The sequence below is a fragment of the Artemia franciscana genome, unplaced genomic scaffold, assembly GCF_032884065.1.
Source record: "Artemia franciscana unplaced genomic scaffold, ASM3288406v1 Scaffold_364, whole genome shotgun sequence".
Taxonomy (NCBI): domain Eukaryota; kingdom Metazoa; phylum Arthropoda; class Branchiopoda; order Anostraca; family Artemiidae; genus Artemia; species Artemia franciscana.
The window spans coordinates 418,005-431,717 of NW_027064236.1; the positions used below are offsets into that span (position 1 = coordinate 418,005).

Here is a 13,713-nt window from a genome sequence, read left to right on the forward strand (position 1 = left end):
GCCAGTTTTATTTATAACCGGAAAGTTTATCCACAAAACTGGGAGAGGGGTAAGGATATAGTACATTTGTTATCGTAGTTACCAAGATTGTCTTCTGTCTTGAAATTTTCACTTTTGGTAACATTTTCACTGATTTAAACGTGTTTAATGTTTTTCACAGCACGAATTCGCTCGAAATAGTTGGACTTAAGCATTTGTAGGTATCGAACGATTACAAGTAATTTTTATTTCGATTCTTTTTTGTTTTCAAATTTGCTGCTCCTTTTTACCCTGTTTTAAAGCATGAGTTGGAACTTGGGATAGATCTATAGTGAATTTTTGATGTTGCAGTAATTATGTTAATTGGAAAAGGTTTTATTGTCAAATTGCTTCTAAGTTCCCTAAGACTGGCAATAAGAAATTTCCCAAGGATATGTTCTTTTAACCCGTAACGCCCATCTGTGTTTCTTTATTGAATGAGGAGCCTTATGGGGGCCGAATACCCAGGCTGCAGTTTGAGGTGAAATGCCCTGTCCAGTGAAACTTCTTAATGGTCAAAAAACGGTGTAGCTCTTAGAATAAATAATTTGCAGATTTTGGATGAATTGAACTCATTTTTCATTTACATTCATTTCTGTCTTCAAATTTGCTGTTATTTCTGAACTTTTTCTAAAATGCTGTGCTGGATATATTGAAACATTTCAATGTGACAACCTGCCATGACACAAAAACATGCGGCAGGTCCCCGGTGCATCTCTGTAATTGCTCTTTCGTGCAATAATTTTTGCGTTTAAAAATAATTATCCCCTTGTTTCAACTTGAAACAATATGTGAGCAAGATTTTTAAAACAGATGTTTTCTGTTTCTAACTGAAAAAAAAAAACAGTTTCTAAAAATAAACACGGAAGAGCGCCCATATTTATTTCGAGTAATAGCTCTAGAATTATAGCAATGTGTGAAAATCTATTTTAGAATAATTTGTATCAATTTGTTAAAATAGTTGATATTTTTTACTCTTCTACTACTACTACTTGCACTTGCTGCCTTTTTTTTTTTTTTTTTTTTTTTTTTTTTTTTTTTTTTTTTTTTTTTTGCAGTTTATTTGTCTTGTGTCTTTTCTTGTGACATGACATGCTCATGTTAGCTCCAGCTATGGCAGTGAACAAAATATATCCTATTCTAAAAACTCACCGCAGCACCAAGCCTCCTGAGGCCAACATAGCTGTGCACACCGCTTCTCTATCCTAATCTATTCAAAGCATCCCTTTTTACACCCTTCCAGGAAGATCACATTTCCCTTAAATCTTTCTCTACGAAATCATCCCATTCCAACTGCGAACGACCTGCTTTCCGTTTAGCCCTAGACAGTTGGACGAAAAGGACATCTTCGGCAATCTGTCGTCCTTCATCTGCAAAACATCCCCTAGCCATTTCAACCTTTTTTTAACTATTGCCCTAGAAAGCGAAATTGAACCAAGCTTTTCTTACGGCCTGCTGTTTGAAATACGTTCAGTCAGTGGGGTACCCCAAACAATACGTGAACAATTTCTCTGGAAAACGTCTAGAAAATCATCATCCGCTTTTCGGAGTGTCCATGCTTCAGAGTTATATTTGACCACTGTCATCACTGCAGCTTCCAATACTCTAATCTTGGTTTGCAGACTTATCTTCCTATACTTCAAATTTTGTTTCAACTAAAAAAGCACCTTGGGCCTCGGCTATTCTACTTTTAACTTCTTCAGTGTAGTCACCATCTTTACTAATATTACCATCAAGGTAGGTGAAGCTGTCCACTTCATCGATCTTTTTATTACCCAATTTCACCTTTTCATCTTCACTTATTCCTAGCCTTATTGACTTGGTTTTCTTAACATTAAATTTTGAACCTATTGTAGCACCCTGAACTCGTAAAACCTCTAAAAGCTCATTCATTTCGGCCACACTTTCAACTAGGATGCTTGAATCATCGGCATAATCTAAGTCCTTAGGAGTTTTAATCAACCATATTAAGCGAATTTACTCTAGTTTAAATAAGTCTCATTATTGTAAACAAGAATACATACGACAATTTCAGTTAACTTTAATGAAATTTTAAAGAATTAGGAATTTGTAGATTTTTCTGTAACTTCAAAAAGTAAACTATAAATTTTAATGAATCTTTAAAAACTGTAGATTTTGAGATTTAAAAATAGATTACAGAAAGAAAAAAACAGTAGTTCATCAGATAATTTTAGTTGAACATACTGTTTTTAACTAGTTTCTGCATGACCTCCTGTTAAAGCTAGAGAAGTTAACTAGAGCCCAATTGATATAATATTATGCCAATCAGAGAGCGTCTCTTCCAGTGTACTGTAGCCTGGGTATTTCCCATACACTTGCATTAGGTTGAACTGTAAAATAGCTGTAGGATTGCGGTAATATCTGTAAACTTTTTCCTTTTTTAGAATTATAGCATGGACGTCAGTCTTATTTTCAGGTATACTTGTGTTTTGGATCCTTTGTCTGAGAGGACACGGGTTCGAATCCCAGTGTACCCAATTGTTTAGTTGGGACGGGTCAGTGGCGTGACTCAGTAAGCTTAGCCAGAGCCGACCCAGCTCTAAATGGGTACCTGGAGAAATCTGGGGAAGGTAAACAGGAAGGGTGTGCGAAAGCACAGGATGGTTGATCCCCAGCCCCCCCCCCCATTGCACTCCCTGGCTGAAGGGTCAAGAAACGGAGATCAGCACCGCCGGTAGGGACTGTAAAGTCTAATGTCGTATCCTTTAGCTTCTTACCTTTATACTTGTTTTTTAAGCCCCATATAAATATAGAAATATATCAAGTTATTTAACTTTAATTTTACTACGATTATGATATTCAATATATCATATGTTTCTATTTTGCGTGCCTCCAAATATTGTAACGTCAAACTTGGTGCAATGTAATATAATTTACAGAATGCAATCCTACTTTACTTATTCAGTTACCTTTGTGAACATGGTTAAATTATAAGATTGAAAGTTGCTTCAAAAGCGTTTTTCGAAGGTTTGATAAAATGGAGTAGAATCTTCAAATTTGTCAGAGCGTAATTCGTGCGTTGGTTGAAATATTTCAGAAGTTTTTCAAAGGCTAAAAAAATTTAAGGGCTGAAATCGGTTCTATAAAGCTAATATTTCTCTTTTAGTCTCTGCAAGTTGGTGCTTTATTTACTTTTATAACTCGTCAGTTAGCCATTCCCCCTCTTTCCCTGGACGATCAATTACTTCTTGAGATTTTGGAATTTATAACACAGCCCGATACTGGTGAGCGACATGAAGAGAAGCAACAAGCGTTGATTGAGCTCCTGCATGTCAAAACTATTGACGTATCGAAAACAGTCGGGCCTGGAAAACTCTTATCTATGGCAGAACGAGCTGGCTTGTAAGTTATCTTAGTTGAAGTGAGGAAAAGTTCGAGATAACAACATAAATTCCCCCCCTCGTCCCTTTCTTGCCATCCCTAGAAGATCAAAAGGTAAATTTATAGTAAATCATATAACTGGCTTTCGTATAAAGTGAACATACCACTCGATGTCTTTTTTTATGCTCTTTACGAACATAATAATCGCTTTTACCTTGAATTCAAATTTAAGCACTTTTTAACATAACCTAACCTAAACTAACCTTATTATAAATAATTTTAGCTCTGAAAAAATGTAGTGTTATTTTGTAGAAAACGGCACGGAGAAAACGTAGTATTATTTTGTCGGAAACGACGGATAACTCGTACTTTAATTGAAAATTCATCATTTTTAAGAGCTTAAGAATTGCTTAAATTTCAATTTAAGGTAGAAGCGATTATTATATTCGTAAAGAACATAAAAAGGCAACAAGTGGTATGTCCGCTTTATTGGTGAGTCAGTTATGTGAACTGTCATAATTTTTTATAAATTCGTCATTTTTAAGAGCTAAAAAAGTGCTTAAATCTAAATTTAAGGTAGAAGCGATTATTATATTCGTAAAGAGCATAAAAAAGGCATCGAGTGGTATATTCACTTTATACGAAAGCCAGTTATATGATTTGCTATAATTTTACCGATCAAAATATTAAAATTACAAAAAATAATGTAATATTTGGGAAGAAATCTTACGCTTTTCTGTCAACGTTTTTTGCAAGCCTCAGTCCCATCTGGAAATATTTTATAATTCTGTCCCCTTATCACCTTGAAATATGTTTTGCAGGGGTCTTGCCTACCTTCTTTAAAGTAAAACGTGTTTGAAAGTCAGAACCAGTGGATAATAGTCGCTAGAAAGTTTCTTATCATTTTCTATAAATAAATCATTTTTTAATATTATGGGATATACAATTTGGATTTGAGAAAAGATATGGCAAATAAAATAACTTGAGAACATTTGGCAAAGGGAATATCAGGTTTTACATTTGGCAACTAGATACGTATCATAAAAAGCACTCATGAGTTTTTCCATGAATGCATCATGCACCTTCAGTACAAATTCCTTTAATAAAGACTATATAATGTACTGATTCTCACTCTAATTTGGAAGTTTAACCAATATAGTAAGTTTTTTTTTTGTAGAATTTTACTTTGGTAGCCTATCTTCTACTTCTGTGAAAAATCCATTTCAGATGTAAAGGATTCTCATCAAAAGGCTGAAGAAATTATCATTGGACTGTATAAACAGAGCGATTTTAAATTCTTGGCTTCTTATGCCATTTTCAAAATATAGATGCCAAAAATTTGTTAAAAAAAATTGATCCATCATCGGATTATAAGTATTGTATCATAGCTCAGTGTTTTTAGTTAGTCGATGTTATCCTTCAAACAAGTTTTACGACTTATGGCCTTTTGATTCCCGGGTTTACGTTGTTTTCGTATGGCTTCATGAAGTTTGTGTACTTATTTTTTGGTATGCTTGCCATATACTGTGAAAAAAAACCTGAAAAAAAATTCGGGACTCCTATATAGAGTGTTTTTTTTTTTATAAGCGGGGTGCATTTAGAACCGATTTGCAACAATGTCAGTTCCATTCGAAATTCCTAGTTGAATATTGTTCCGCTAAAGAAAAAATATTGGTAAAACCGTTGGTCTCGTATATAGGCCAGAGTATTTTTTTTTTTTTTTTTTTTTTTTTTTTTTTTTTTTTTTTTTTTTTTTTTTTTTTTGAGGGGAGGGATAAAATAAAAGTATTTTAAAATAATTAATTAAGATGTTCTCTTTTTCCGTAATGGATGTCCTGTAGGCTGCTCCTTGGGGATTTTTTTTTATCCCTGTCAATAACTTGACTTAATGCTCCTGCCGAAATGCTTCCGTTGTCGAGAGTGATGCTACACGGTGCCTCCATTTGGACCGGTCTCTTGCAAGAATGTGGACATCCTCCTGAATATTTGCCATGACTAAGAAGGCACCTGTCGTGTCCTTCCATCTGGTTGGGGGACGACCTCTTGGGCGTTTCCCGCCGTGCAGCACGGGATCAAAGTCAAAAATTGTTCGTGCGGGAGTGTCGGGGGGCATGCGAAGGAGATGTCCGTACCAGCGTAGTGTTCGTTGGGCGAGTTGGACTGAGAAGGGCGTCTGAGCGAGCACAGAAGGGCGTCTAGGAGGGTCATAACGAAGGGCTTCCCGGGCACAGAGAGGAGTGTGATGCCACGATAGTTGGAGCAGATTCTGCGACTGTCTTTCCGTTTCCAGAGAGGCAGAATGATGCCCGCTCGCCAGTCTTTTTACTATAGAAAACAGTACTTTGAGCCAGAGAAGGGTCGCTGCCCCACCATATTTCAGCAGTTCTGCGGCGATACCACAGACTCCTGGGGCTCGGTTGTTTTTCATTCGTTTCAGAGAATTCAAGATTTCTGTAGAGGTGAAAGGGTGGTGCACACTTGCACACGGGGCCTCAGGAGTGTTGGATGCAACTTGAAGAAGGTCAGGGTCGGGCTGGCTAACACAGTCCAAGGTTAGAAGTGAAGAGAAGTCATCCTTCCAGGCGGACAGTTGAGCGCTCTCGTCAGTGATAATATTTCCATTATTAGATATGATAGGGCCTAGAGAGGATGGCTTTCCCTCTGTATGATCCCGAAGGTGTTTGTATAGAGCACATGTGTCACCCTTTCTGGCGGCCTCCTCGATATCAGCGGCCTTTTTCTCGGTGAACAACTTTCTGTCTCTGTGGAGGAATTTATTTCTTATGCCATTTAGACGTCTGTAGGTAACCATGTCCTTCGCTAGGCGTGCTTTGCGACGCTGTTCAATAATATCTAGAGTTTCCTGCGATATCCAGGATTTTTTTCTGGGCTTCAGACGACCAATAGTACTTTCGGCCGAAAGCAATACGCCGTCCTTGAATAGTTGCCATGCTTCTTCAGATTCTGAAATTTGACCAAGACAGTCGAAGCGGTTTGAGATGGAGACAGCATAGACCTGGCGCGTGTTGGAGTTTACGTGATTGTTCAGGTCTAATTTGGGAGGACGGTGGTCACTTTTCTGGGCTTTCAGGCGTAGTCTAAGGTTAGAGACGACAAGCCTGTGGTCGGTGTTTCCCAATTCTGCACTTCTGTAAGTTCGGCAATTAGTTATAGAGGAACGCCAGCGTCAGGACACGATTATGTAGTCTAACATCTTTCTTGTTCGTCTGTCATTGCTATACCAGGTATATTTGTGAACTTCTTTCCTTTGAAAAAGGGTGTTGGTGATCACGAGATCGTGCATGTTGCACAGCTGAAGGAGCCTTAGCCCATTGTCGTTCAAGCAGTCGGGTGTTACAGGTCCTAGAACACTGTTCCAAACGCCGTCTGTATCTCTGACAGTGCCGTTGAAGTTGCCAAGAAGGGTTAAAACATCATGAGGAGATACTTTTGCTAGGATGCTAGACAGCTGGGCGTAAAAACTATCTTTCATCTCATCTGAGGCTTGGTTTGTTGGGGCGTACAATGATGGTCCATTTTCTATGTTTGTGCTAGATTTGCGCTGTTAGTATCCTGCCTGAAATTGGCTCGTAAGAAAGGAGACACCTCCTGGTCCGAGAGTCTAGCACAAGTGCGACTCGATTAGTTTTGGTTCTCTTGTCACCCGACCAGATTAGGTGATAGCCTTCACCGATGTCTTTAGAGTCGTTTCCTATAAGGCGAGCTTCAGTTACGCCTGGTACAGCCACACCAAAACGCTTGAGTTCTAGCGCAAGCATTGACTTTGCTCCAGGGAAGTTCAGGGTCAGAACGTTCCAGGTGGCCAGGCGAAGACCACCTTGGTCAATAAGGTTCAAACGATGGTCAAATTTCGGTCCGGGGACATGCTGAAGTCTTGAAGGATAAAAAGAAGATCGATCATCCGGGGCAATAAAATCACTATTCGTTGTAATTAGGTTCGGGTGGAGGGTCGCAAATCCAACCGACCCTAGGCCTGGGACCTGATTAACATCAAACTACAATCTACATCAAACTACAAATATAGTGTCTGACCTTTTAATGTAAGCTACTGACGGTTTTTAATCTACAGTGAGAAATACTTGCTTACCTTCAGGCTTCAGGAGGGAAAAGATAAAAAATTGTGTAATCTCTTGTAAGCGTCCCAAACCTACTGACGGATTGTAAAAGCTTTACGGATTAATACTTGCTTCAATTAAACGCTGTATAACATCACGTGATTGTTTTCAGATTAGTTATTGGCTACGATTTAGGACACTTACCAATTTTAAATAGTAAGATTAAAACCCCAACAACAACATAGACTAATGAAGCTCTCTTCAGTTTTCATACGATGAAATATGCACCTATTCATTTATTCAAGTAACTTATAACTACTACATGTAAGAGAGTCAGATAATTTACTTTTTGCTTGATAATAAGTTTGAATATATTTTCAAAACCTAGTTTTAATGTTTGGTTTATTTTTATTTATTAATTTTGTTTTCTTTTTCAGCTATCGAGTGTCTGAGCAATTATACAGAGCAGAAAAGCAGTATGATAGTGTTTTTCGTTGTTTAGTGAGTGATCTGAGCAGACGCCATCTAGCGTTGCCCTATATGAAGTCTGTTTTAACTCAGGAAAATTCCTCGTGGCAGCCGAAAATGGTCAGTGCCCTTATGGAGAATCTTGAAGCTGTTTTGGAGTCCTGTATGGGGGAGCTAATAGAATTTTTAATAAAATTTAATTATGATCTCATTCAAAAAGTAATGGATAATCTTGCATCGAATGACGTAACAAGATATGAGTTTATGGGAAAGCTATTGGAAACCAGGTAAAATATTTTTGCAAAAGTTTTGGTTATTGTTATTAGGGGAAAAGGCTCTTCTTAAAAGCTGCAAAGATGCTGTGTATTTGCTGCGTTTCAAGAGTGTACCTGTCCAAGCATTAAGCTGGATTTTAGCGGGAAACTAGTATTTTCTTGTAAATTTAATATTTGAAAACATTGATGCTTAATAATAGAAAACGGTCAAAGACATATTAAACAGTGCATTTCAGAAGGCCAGAGCCTCAAGAAGTCTTTTCCTCAACAAAAATATCTTTCCTGTTCTCTAAATATCTTGCTTTTTGAGCTTCACAAAAAAGGAAAATTGCCAAAGGCTGGCGTGGTATTTCCAACGTAAAATTTTGCTTTGCAAGTTATGATTTGGAATACATAAACTTAAGACTACTTTGTTTTCAGGAGAAGGCTAGAGTTATTACGGAGCATCTTTTGGGGTTTGGTTATTGCAAAACTACAAAAAAGCCTGTCTTCTTCGTAGGCTGGTAGGCAACTAAGGAGTTAGATTAATAGCCTCCTAACTTATTTTGTTAAATACATTGCGCGTTAATTTCGTTTGATAGGTAATTAATTTGTGGTATGGTTTTTTAGAATAATTGACTAGGTTTTCAATGAACCTATGTATATCTCTTTGCAGTTTTCTGCGTGTACTTGAGTAGTAATGTCAAGTAACTCTTTATCTGGAATAAGAGCTTAGATGGAGGTAATCGCAAGTCGGAGCTTCCAATCTGAAATCAGGCATTTTATTAAATAAACTATTCATTTTTTCTAACTGTAACTATTCTGATAGATTCCTATTTTTGATTTGATTCTTCTTCATGGGGTGGTAGACAGCTAAGAAGTTTAAGCATTAGCCTCCTAACATATTTTATTGACTACATTACGATTTACTTTTTATTTGATATGTAGTCAATTTATATTATAGTTTATTAGAATACCTGAGAAGATGTTCTTTGAAGCTGTGTATATCCTTCTGTGGTTTGTTGTGTATCCAAGAACAGTAATGTCAATTAACTCTTTATCTGGGATAAGAGCTTGAGTGAAGGCAACCGCAAGTTGGATTTTTAAATCAAGAATCAGTGAACTTTATTTAAAAAAAAGCTGAAAAATAGAGAGAAGAAAAAAAGTAGACGAATTGTTGCTACCCATGCAGAAAAGTGGTTTTCTTTATTTGTTTCCTTAAGACGGTGGCTCAAAACACCCACTTCCCAGTTTTTGACCATGATGATCCATTTGTGCACAAAATTCTCAAAAATTTGTTTTCGCCTGTCAATATTAACCTGCATAATATTTATCATTACTGAATCATCTTAAATGCTAAACATTTCTCACTCGTCACTTTTTCTAAAACACATTTTTAAATTTACGGTTACCAAAGGCTTTAGCATGCTCTTTGGTAATTCGACCAAGTACACGTTTGTATCTTAGAAGTGATCGTCTTTTGTTTCATTTATTTTTAATTTCCATGTTTCATGTGTTTGAATAAGTTCCATAGTGTCCATAAGTTCCATGTGTGTCCTGTGGCTGCAAATCAAAGTGGGGAAAAGAGACGGGGGACATGCTCCCAGTTTTGTATAAGTGCACACTGGTTAATAATAAGGAGTTTTATTAATGTTAAGAATCTCGAACTCTCTATCCTTTTTCCCATCGGCTTAATAACCATCCGTAGACCGAGCACAAAAGCAGAAATTAATTCAGAGTTGTAAAACTTCCTTTAAAGCTACAAGTAAATAAAATAGACTTAAATTTGTAGTATTAATAAAGTAGCAATCTTATTTACTGCTACCACTACTAAAAACTCAACGCAGCACCGAGCCGCCGGAGGTCAACACAGCTACGCACGCTCCTCCATCATAAGCTATCCAAAGCCTCCGTTTTTACACGCTCCTAGAAAGTTCCCATTTCCTTTGAATCTTTTTTATGACATCCTCCCATCACCTACCGCAGATGACCTGCTTTCCGATTAACACTTGATGGTTGGCAAAAAGGACAATCCTTGGCAATCTGTCATCCTTCAACCGCAGAACGTCTCCTAGCCATCTCAACCTTTTTTCCAAAGGCCAACACAGCTACGTACACTTCTCCTCCAACCTAATTTATTCAAGGCCTTCCTCTTTACACCCTCCTAGGAAGTTCCCATTTCCTTTAAATCTTCATTTATGACATCCTCCCAACCCAGAGGAGGACGACCTGCTTTCCGTATAGCCCCAGACGGTTGGCCAAAAAGGACAATCTTTGGCAATCTTTCATCCTTCATCCGCAGAACGTGGCCTAGCCATCTCATCCTTTCTTTCATTATAGTCCTAGAAAGCAGGATTGAACCACACTTTTCGTACAACCTGCTGTTTCAAATACGGTCAGTCAGTGGGGTACCCCGAACAATCCTTAAGCAATTTCTCTGGAAAACATCTAGAAAATCATCATCCGCTTTTTGGAGTGCCCATGCTTCAGAGCCATATTTGACGACTGTCATCACTGTAGCTTTCAATATTCTACTCTTGGTTTGCAGACTTATCCTCATATTCTTCTGAAAAATTTTAACAGTAAAAAATTCTACTTTTAACCTCTTCACTGCTCTCAAGACAAAGTCCATCAAAATAATCCATATAAAGTTGGATAGAACACAACCCTGCTTAACTCTGGGTCCGATGTGAAACCAGCTGGTAACCTCATTTCCTACCTTTCCCGCAGCAGTGTTATTCTCGTACATAGCACAAATCACTTAAGTGTAATTGTCTGGTATACCATACAAGGATAAGACCTTTCCTAAAGCTCTTCTATCAACAGAACTGACCACTTGCTCCTAATCTATAAAACTGAAGGCTAAAGGTGTTTGATAACTCAGGGACTTCCCCACTATTAACCTAAGACTGAAAATTTGATCGACACGTCCTCTACCTTTTCTAAAACTGCACTTTTTTCTCTCTTAAAACTTTGTCTAAAGCATCTCTCAGTCTAAAAAGTATCATATTACAAAGTAGTTTGCTACCTACAGAGACCAAACTAATGTCTCGATAATTACCACACTCACTCTTATCACCTTTCTTATGCAGTGGCTTAATTAATGTTTTCCTAAAATCGTGAGGTACTTCCCCTTTTTCAAAAATCATATTCATACTCTTCAGTAACTTATTTCTAATCTCAGAGCCGCCATATTTAAGAAACTCATTTACCACACTATCAGCTCCTGGAGGCTTATTATTTTTTAATCCTTTAGTACTGTTAATAATTCTTCCTCACAAAAAAAAAATCTTCCTTCACATCCAAGGTATCTCAAACTTTTCATTTTCCTCTATAACTTTTCTTTCAACTCTATGTCGGTTTATTATATTCTCAAAATTTTCTGCCCATCTTTATTTAATTCTTTCCTTATGACTAATTTTGGCCCCATTCCTATCTCTAACGGGGACAAGTCCAGATTGACTACTCCCTCTCAATTTGTTAACATGCCAGTACAATATATTACTATTATGCTATCTTGCTGCATCTTCCAAATCCTCAATAGTTTTTCCCAAGGCCTCCACTTCGCACCTCCATAGTTCATTTTTTAATTGTTTCTCCACTTTCTTTACATTCCTCTTGTTTTCATATGATCTATCACTCAGGTGATTCCTGTATAAGCCCTTTCTCCTCTCTATAAAACATAAATCTTTTTCACTATTATTCCTAGCTGCCGTCCTAACTTTGTTCCCGAAGACACCATCAGCAGCTTCACAAATTGTTTTCCTAAAATTTTTCCACCCATCTTCCAGGTTTTCAAATTTTAAACTCTTCAGTCTAATATTCATCTGTGTTCTCTCATATTCTCATCCTGGAGTCTACTAACATCGTTACTTCTCGGGAGCTAGTTACACTTCCGAATTTTCGGCTTCAAATTAACCCTGGACACTACCTGATGGTGATCTTTATTCTTAGCATCAATAACAGCGCTCCTATATACCCTAGTATCTTGTATTGATCCTACTAGTCTTGGGATTACAATAACATAATAAGGTTTGCTGTCTTATCATCACGTCAATGCCATGTTAACTTATGGGCCATTTTATTACTAAACACCGTATTGGTTATAATTAAATTGTTATGCCTATAAATTTGCAACAGTTTGTAGCCATTACTATTTTATTTTCCTACACCAAATTTACCTAGGCTAGGATACTATCTATCCCTATTTCTACCGACCTGGGTTTTAAAATCTCCTAATAAAACGACATATTTCTATCGGGGATCCTGTTTATTTGCTCCTGTAACTGCAAGTAAAATTCACCTGATTCACTAGTATCTCCATCAGTCGGTTCTACTGGGACATATACTAGTATAACTGATACCCTGAATTTCTTCGTCATAAAATGAGCTATTAGTATTAAATTGATAATACTTTCCCTGCCTAAACAAGACTTAGCAGTTCCCTTATCCTACTCCCTGTCTATGTACCCCATCCTTCCTGCCTGAGTAAACAAATTCCATACCACCTGATCTCAAGCTTCCTACGAATGGGATTTGAGTTTCTGAAATTCCTAATAAATCCAGTTCGAATCGTTTGAATTCGTCAGTCAAAATGTTATAATACGATAGTTATTTTTTAACATCGCAACATTCCCGGTTCCAATTTTCATATTCTTTAAATCATTGCAATTATTTTGGCCTCGGGACAAACAATGGTCCTGGACACCAGTACAGGATGGGGGCAAACACATCTTCTCTCGTCGACACCAGAGCGCTTAAGCCGGCTTAAAACGGGACAGCAAGAAGTCCCCGGGACCTCCAGAATGAATGGAGGCTTTTTATAATCATGGGCCCATCTTGGTCACAACATGGTCTTGAGCACTTGGCGATGTTCTTCTATCAACAGCATCGTCAAACAGAGTCAAAATGCACAAGACAGTCTCAAGCCTATTACCTGCGACTCATTATATATTCATGCCTACAAATATTGTACTACTACGGGGAGGTAACCCACAGTAGATAAATTAGATAGGAAAAAGTTTTTCAGCCCGAAGGTTTTTTGTCCCCCTCCGCCACGCCTCGCTCTTTACGCTAAAGTTTGACTCTTTCTCAAAACTCTACTTTTTAAAACAATAAAAAACTTTAGCATAAAGAGCAAGGCGTTCCGGAGGGGAAAAGCCCTTTCATATGCGGAATAATTTCTGTTCGTTTTAAGTTTCAATTTCGCTCCTTACTTGCAGTTTAAAAAAAAATTGTTTTTTTATTTAATTTCTGAACGTTTTTGAATTAATGCATGTTTTGATTTTGGCTCACCGCACATGAATAATTAAAACGAAATTCGTATATATATATATATTTTTTTTTTGCTAAATGGCTTACTCATAGTTTTGATCGGATAATTTTGATAAAAAAAAGGTGGGGGAGGAGGCCTAGTTGTCCTCCAATTTTCGGTTACTAAAAAATGCAACTAGATTTTTATTTTATGTACGAACGTTTTTGTTAGTAATAAACATACGTACCTTACGAATTAACTTACGTAAAGAACTTCTATATTTGTGTATTTTTATTATGTA

The 13,713-nt window shown here is 37.3% G+C and overlaps 1 protein-coding gene across 5 annotated transcripts in view; it reads left to right on the forward strand.

The window, feature by feature from the left end:
- The window catches only part of LOC136043183 (vacuolar protein sorting-associated protein 8 homolog), a 122,923-nt gene that overhangs the window by 81,984 nt on the left and 27,226 nt on the right, over positions 1-13,713 (forward strand). For all 5 annotated transcript variants that reach the window (XM_065728112.1, XM_065728114.1, XM_065728113.1 and 2 more), the window contains exons 16-17: positions 3,146-3,381; positions 7,874-8,191. In XM_065728112.1, coding sequence (XP_065584184.1) covers positions 3,146-3,381; positions 7,874-8,191 — 554 coding nt within the window. The remainder of the gene's footprint in view (positions 1-3,145; positions 3,382-7,873; positions 8,192-13,713) is intronic.